The 7799-nt window shown below is 36.2% G+C and overlaps 1 protein-coding gene across 1 annotated transcript; it reads right to left on the reverse strand.

Annotated features, from left to right (window-relative positions):
- Window positions 1-326: 326 nt before the first annotated feature.
- LOC102589831 (phosphoglycerate mutase-like protein AT74) lies at window positions 327-4343 on the reverse strand. The gene is made up of 2 exons (XM_015306128.1): window positions 3977-4343; window positions 327-643 (listed from the first exon to the last, which is right to left on the reverse strand). The coding sequence occupies exons 1-2, from the start codon at window positions 4341-4343 to the stop codon at window positions 327-329; spliced, it is 684 nt and encodes a 227-aa protein (XP_015161614.1).
- Between the last annotated feature and the right edge of the window lie 3456 nt (window positions 4344-7799).

Genomic DNA, 7799 nt, shown 5'->3' on the forward strand with positions numbered 1-7799 from the left:
GTTTTAAGAGTTTTCGACTCTAGGAAGCCTAAACATATGTTTTAGTGGTCTTACTCGTGAGCCACCATATTTTTGGTATTGAATGCAACAAAATCAAATGCTTTGAGCCCCCAAAAGTGGAGTACCACATGAAAGTCTGAATGGATCTATAACTACCACCGTCAATAACCAAATTCATTACTCATCAAACTACACAATGCAAGTAATGCACCAAAAACATCAGTAAACTAGTCAGAAAAGTCTGATTTCACTTCATCATAATCATCCTCATCTGAATTATCTAAATGGTCAAAGAAAGCATCAAGGTACCAAGAGCATTTGTCCTTCTATGAACTCCTACTAGCATGCGCTCGCCATTTTTGGTCTGAAATCATTTCAGGGGATAGTCCCCATTCCAGCATCTCTTCTTCAGTATGGTGGACTGCTAAGCTATATTCACCACAAAGCCCTAATTGTATAACTCGAAATCCACAATTTCCTAAATTGCTTAGATACTCAAATTGCTCAACTGTCCACTTGAACCATTTCATCAGAAAGACACGACTAGCTAGACCATGAGATATAATCACAAGATTCAAATCGTCATTAGGGTCATGATGGAGCCTGTTCATATCAATGTCCCTCCAAAGAGATTCAAGAAAACCTGCATCAAAAAAGTTTTCAACAAACACAATTGAGAAACATACAACCAAAAGTCCATACACTTTACACTGCAAAATTGCACTCAATTTGAAATATGCTCTTATATCTAACACCAATAAGCAAATTCTTTATCTTGAAATGGAAGTGCGTTGGAGCAAGTCCTTAAAGTGTATTCAACAAGATGTTGCACTTTGTTTCTGGTAATAACTGAGAGGTCACGTATTTATCACCAGAGTAGAAGGAATCTTTCTAGGTACATACAACTTATGGTAGCGTGTATGATATAAATGTGTAACATGACATAATGACGTTATGTTATTCCATACACCATGAACACTCATATATTCTTCAGCACCATTAAACACATGATACCAATTTAGTACCATTTTGTAAGTTATTGACATTACCACTATTCTTGAGACTTCTAGTTTCTCATGTATGACACAATATGCTTCACAAAAGGCAGAGTTTTATTCTGCAAAAGCAAGTCTAAAACAACTTTATACCATAATGGAATCACAAAAAAATATTATTTAGCATGAAGTCTAATTTTCTTATAAGTGAAGACTAATGTTTACAAAGGCATATAAAAGACGTAAGCCATGCTGCTATCGAAATCTTAATTTAGAATGAGCATGAATTCTGAGTATGCATCCTGGTCATAGGCAGGAAGGGCCAGATTATAGATTGAGTTTTACATCTCAGGAAGGCAGGACACATCTCATGAACAACAGCACTCCTGGTTAACAATATCTAGTATCTTGGATGACATTAGCCATCTAATGGAGGCAATTTTTAAGGAATGGGTGTGCTTTCAATCACAAGAAAAAGTTTGAGATAAAATATATACACAACTGTAAGACAAGGACAAGGTTATTTTGGCCGTAAATAGATATGCTAGCAACCATTAACTCTAATGATAATTGTGAATGCCGTACATGATGATGTTTTAGGTCTAAACTTAATGGAATTATTAGGGGGGGAGGGCAAGGGGCCACCTGGTGCACAAAGCATCCGCGTTTACGCAGGGGAAGGGGAAGGGCTGTACAGATTAATTTGTCTCCATAAGCCATCTGCTCCTTTCATGCTACATAAGTGGTGTCAGCTATAAGTGATGTATTACTTTAGCATCAGAAAACTTGTGATCATGAAAATGGATAGAATTGTGATCATGTTCCCATTATCATGAATATTCAAACATGGCATCTACACTTCAGTTTTTTCCATTATCTAATGTTCTAGAATGTATAATAGAACATTACCCAATAGGTCCATTAGTTGAGTAAGATAGTCGATACTGAATCTTCCTATTTGAACTTGTCAAGATATTGTCAGGAAGTTGACCAAAACTGAGAAACATGTTAAGCAATTAGGAGGTGGTTAGCTGAAAAAAGGCTGGCAACATTTTCGACTAACGTAGACATGTCAAAAATAAGTGATCCAAGAATTTGACATTATCATTACTCGTGCATGTTAGAAACATACCACCCACCTACTTATGTACTTGAAGTAATTTACATGCTTAATGACTTAAACTAATAGTTCGGCAAGAAATCTCAATTCTATCTTAACCCTCCCTAGCATGCCAAACACATGCTAACGCAGTCCAATTTGCTTAATTACATCAATTTGTTTATTTAATTTGTTTGAAATGGCAACAACTTGTATTAGATCATAGCTATGAAAGCCACAATTATAGAGAGTATGAGAAAAATCTACTTCTCTATAGCGACTCTAAAACTTGCAATAGAGACTTAATGTCTTCTATATACTCTTATTTTTTACCAAAAATGAAAAAGCAAAATACAACTTAGCTTTATCTTCTAGATTGTGTTGCTTTTTCCTTCAAAACATCTTAGATTCCTTAATGCATGAGCTGTTGTGGTTACTTTTCATGTCCAACAAAACTAGCATTTCCTCCCACTCACTACTTCTGAATTTGCTGGCTAGGTACAGATTGGATTCAAAACAAAAAGAATTGCACCCGAACAGATCGATCTACTTACTGTCTTAGACTATCGCAAAGAAAGTTCCACATGATATGCAGTAATTCTTAAATAGAGTCGCTCCAAATTTAAATTTCTCTATCTGAGTTGAATCTCAATGAAGCATAGTGACGATAAATCTTAAGCCAAACTTGATCTAATGTGTATTAGAAACCAAAATACAATTTTTTCGTAACGATGAACATGACATCATACAACTACAATAAACAATTGGGGTTATATTTTGTTTTGTGCCCTGACATTGGCATTAGTTAAAGATGATTCCACTAATACCTGGTCTCGTATTGTTAGTTACTTCATTGTTTTTATCTATTTTAAGGGTCTTGTTTGAATATGTAGCAAGTTATCCATGCAAGCACAACTAAATATTTGTAACTCTCTACAGTAAATCCTTTTGTTTGACAACCTCTCTATACTTAATCTAATTTGGTAAATAACTTGCCATGAAAAAAATACAGAGATTAGGTAAAAGTACTTTTTACAATGAGTGTATATAAGTTAGACCGACTTCATCTTCTGAACAGAGTGGTGGTTAGACCAACCATGTTGTATGGGGCGGAAGTGTTGACCAGTTAAGAAATCTCATGTTCACAAGATGAAAGTCACAGAGATGAGAATATTGGGGTGGATGTGTGGACATAATATGAGAGACAAGATTAGGAAAAAAGATATCATGGACAGGTAGGAGGGCCTCCATGCTGGACCACATGAGGGAAGCGAAATTGAGATGATTTGGACATGTAAAGTGTAAAGAGAATAAGTGTAGATGCCTAGAGAGGAGGTGTGAGCGGTTGGCATTGTCGGACGTCAGGAGTGGTAGAGGTAGGCCGAGAAAGTATTGAGGGAAAGTGATTAGATATGACATGATACAACTTGATTTTACCGAGGACATGACCATAGATAGGAGAGTTTTGAGGTCACGAATTAGGATAGAATGTTAGTTGTAGTTGAGGGTTCTATCGTTTCTCTGCTAAATAGGCTTGGTGACCTTTCTTCTTATCAGTAGTATTAGAATTTTCATGTAGTTTTGTGTTTTTCGATTTTGACTTTTACTAGTGTTTTTTGTAGTCTGATTTTATCACATTATCTTGCTTTTGTTAGTGTTCTATCCCCTGTTTGTTGAGTAACACTCCCCATTTCGCATTGATTTGTTTGTTGTTGTTATTGCTACCATATCTGTATCCCTTTTATTCAGAATGCTTGGCAGGCATTATTTTAGTCGGGGTCTATCGGGGCATCGCTATCTCGTAATATAAGGTAAATCGTAAGTTAATAGTGATATATTGGTGGAGAGAAGAATGAAGTAGGTAGAGAGAAAATGATCTTACTGGAAACTCTGTCATAAACATCAGCTGCTGATTCTCCCTCAGGAAATCGATAAAAGAAGCGGCCAAATCTCTCGCGAGTCTCTTTGATGACTTTCATGCGGTCGGCCACTTGAAAATTACCAAAATCTTGTTCTCTAATTCGGCATTCTTCCCTGATGCCAAGAACTCTCCGTCTGGAAAAAGCCCTGCCTATCTCCCGTAGGGTGGAACGTGCTCTCACGTATGGGGAAACGTAGAAGTAGACCTTCCAGTTATCCTCAGAGCCATTATCAGAAACGATGTCAAAAATGCGAGAGCCAGCATCCTTGGCTTGATCAATTCCCTTGGGAGTTAGAAGGATCCTATAATCGGGGGTGACGGTGTACATAGCGTCGTCTTTATTACCTTCGCTCTCGCCGTGACGAACCAAAATTATGCGCTTTGGTAGGCACTTGGGTACGGGTACGGGCTTGTGCTGATTTTGACTATGAAATTGGCAACAGTGGCAGTGATGTTGCTGCTGATCAGGAATTTGGGCGTGGCCGTTGTCATCAACGGTACTATTTATCATTATTCTATCGTTTACCTTCCCAAATCAGGTGAGATCATGGGAATTCTGCAGCAAATAGGGTTTTGTCAATGTCGGATCGCTAAACTTCCATTTCTTTCCTTACTGGGAATACAACTCTTTTTACATTTCAACTTTCACACCTCTGATGCCATCTCATTTTCATTTTCTGCGCTATTATCCTCGTTTTCTTTTCTTTTCCTCCCCACTAAAACACTAAAATATTCCATCTTCCATCCTCCTATTTAACTTATATATATCCAATTTTTTTCAAGGACAAGGATGAAATATATATACTTCTATATTATTCAAAAAAAATAAAGTTTATATACCTTCATTATATTTTTAGTTTAAATATATATTTTTGGTTATATTTTCAGTCTAAATATGTCCCTTTTATTATATTTTGATATAAATCTTTTTGTAATTTTGATGGATGACCACGTGACAAGCTTAAAATCAAATTATTCATCCCCAATTTTAAATATCAAATCTTTTTAGTATAGGAATAGTTGTTTTGCTTTGTTTGCTAAATTGGTACATTTTATTTTCCAAATTCCTTCTATCCATTTCAGACCATTTATGATCCGACCCGTTTAACTAACACTCCATCAGAATTCTTTGCTCTCAAGCACTTCCTAATCTCTTTTTTGACCAAGATCTAGAATTATTTGCTAACAGAATTCCTGCTTCGCTTCTCTTTGCTTAACATAGACTAGATTGTTATCTTCTATACTATTTATTAATTTTATGTTCTAAAATCTGTTTTATACAACTGTGTCTCTATGTAAGACCCTGAATATTTCTAATACAAGAGCCGAACCATTCTTCATATGTGTCTAAGGTCGTATCGGGTGATTCTTACTGTACATAGGTTTAAGGTCAATTCTTTAGTGTAGAATAGATTTGGAGATGAATTATGGTCATAAGAATCCTCTAGCACAAAGTTGAGTTGAAAGCTTCATTACCGATTGAGTTTCAATATAAGATATTACTTTGATCAACTTCAAACGATCATATCTATTAGAATATGAAGTGTTAGGTAGCCCATAACCTATCATATTAAAGTTTTATGAGTCTTCATTCATATGCCACCAAGTTTGCATTAATTGAGGTTTGGAGAAAAAAGTTATGCCCGTTTTAGTGAAGCCATGTCATGCTTTTCACATTCGGCATTACGGACGATGGAGTGTTCTACAGACCGTGGAGCCTTCTGTTAAGGCTTGTTACAATTATTTTTAGAAACTTTTTGCATGTGTTTCGGGTTTATTTTGGTACTTTTCCAAGCTTTTCAACCTTATTTTAAGTCGTTTTTGAGTGTCTTAAAGAAGTATATCATTCAACTAACTAGTTTTCCTCTCATAATTATCAATCTAGACATTCAAGTCTCCAAATATTCTCTCAAAACTCACCTAGGGTTCCTATTCTCCATCAAGAACCCTAAAACTTCCATATAAAAAAATTCAAGATACAATGAGAAGCCTTTCATCCAAGGTTTCCCCATGTTCTTCCACTCTAAGAACTCCATAAAAGAGTTTCTTTTCTCAAGATCAAGCACCAAGATTCCAAGATCAAAGGTTTCCTCCAAGAGAGTTGTAACGACCCTCAAAATAAAGTAGGATAAAGTAGAGCCTCACATGAGTTTTATGCATTAATAACTTGTTAAAATAATGAAGAATAGCCTTTTTAGTCAGTTTTAACGAGTTTGGAAGTCAAACGTCAAGGGACGACCAAGACGTTCAGAAACTAGTTTTTACATGTTAGTGTGTTCTAGTATGTTGTTCATGTTTTTATATGTTGTTTGGAGTCTAAAATCAGTGGAGGTGACCCTAGTGTCTCAATAAATGTTTTTAGGGTCAAAACGTTCGGATACGACGCCCCGGGGGCCACCCTAAGGGTCCCCGAGGAGGATCCCAACCTTGGCCAAGCAAGCTGCCAAGGCAGCTTGAAGTTGTGCTTGGAGGGAGCATGTCCGCGTCGCGGACTAGCTCCACCAACGGCCAAAAGTTTGGTCCGCGTCGTGGACTCTACTGTCTCGAATTTAATTTCCAAAAACTTGTGGGAACACCTTCGCGTCAAAAAAGTGGCTACACGTTTCGGAGACACTGCAGACTCTACTATCTCGAAATTTAATTTGTAGAAACTTGTGGGAACACCTCCGCATAGCGGACTTGGTTCCCGATGGAATCTGCGAAAATAAAATTCAAGTTTGACTTGTTTAAAAGGTTCAATTAAGTTGGGGGTAGTTTGGGTACTTTGGGGAATTATTATAAATGGTTATTCTACCTATTTTAGGGTATTTTAAGTTGGTTAAAACCCCTAAACCTAAAATTAGACCCTATTCTTCAAATTGACCCTTCCTTCTCAAAATAGATTCTCTCAAAAACTCCATTGAAGACCTTGATGAAGCTCAAGCTAGAAGATGGGTTTTCAACTGATTTCTTCTTTAATTTCATGGGTCTTCAATAATTAAGGTATGGTGACTCTTGATTCTTGAATAACCTCTCATTCAAGGAGTTCTATCAAAGATTTTCAAAAGTGATTCAAAGACCAAAATTCCCAATTTTCAATCTAAACATGGGTTCCTTGTCAAACGATTTTCTAAGTCATTCTATTGATGAAATAGTGTGGAATTAATGTTTTTAAGACAATTTTCAAAGGAATCCTTGAAGAACCCATGATCCCCAATTTCTCAAAATTGGCCTATGATGTGGGTCTTTGTGAATATGATCTCTATTGGTGAAATTATGTTTAGATTAGATTGTATTGATGTTTCCTATGAATATTTATACTTATTCATGTTGAATTGTTGGTATATTGATGAGTTAAGGATTATGGCCTTGTGGGGAAAGTTATGGGTTGATCCCTTTGTTTATGGAATTGTACTTAGAGTATGTTTATGATTTTGAATTACATTGTTGATTCCTATTGCTATCTATGTCAATTGATTATGAATTGTTGAGGATTGATCCATGGTGATCATGGCTTGGAGAATTGGTAAGTTGACCTAACTTTTAGTCTATACTATGAAAATTGATGTTGTGAGGTTTGATCCACTTATGGTGGAGATGTTTACTTCTTGTCTATCTATGCATGTTGAGATCATGGCCTTGATGGCAATAGATGTGAAGTGAATTGATGATTATGATGCATATGTTTATGAGGTTATGTTATGAAGGTTATGTGTGAAATCCTCAATGCTAGCATGATGTTTAAAGTGTGTTGATGATGAGGAGTATAATGTGAATGATAATGTTAGGGATAAGGTATGGTCTA

The sequence above is a fragment of the Solanum tuberosum genome, unplaced genomic scaffold (assembly GCF_000226075.1).
Source record: "Solanum tuberosum cultivar DM 1-3 516 R44 unplaced genomic scaffold, SolTub_3.0 scf00025, whole genome shotgun sequence".
In the NCBI taxonomy this organism is placed as follows: Eukaryota; Viridiplantae; Streptophyta; class Magnoliopsida; order Solanales; family Solanaceae; genus Solanum; species Solanum tuberosum.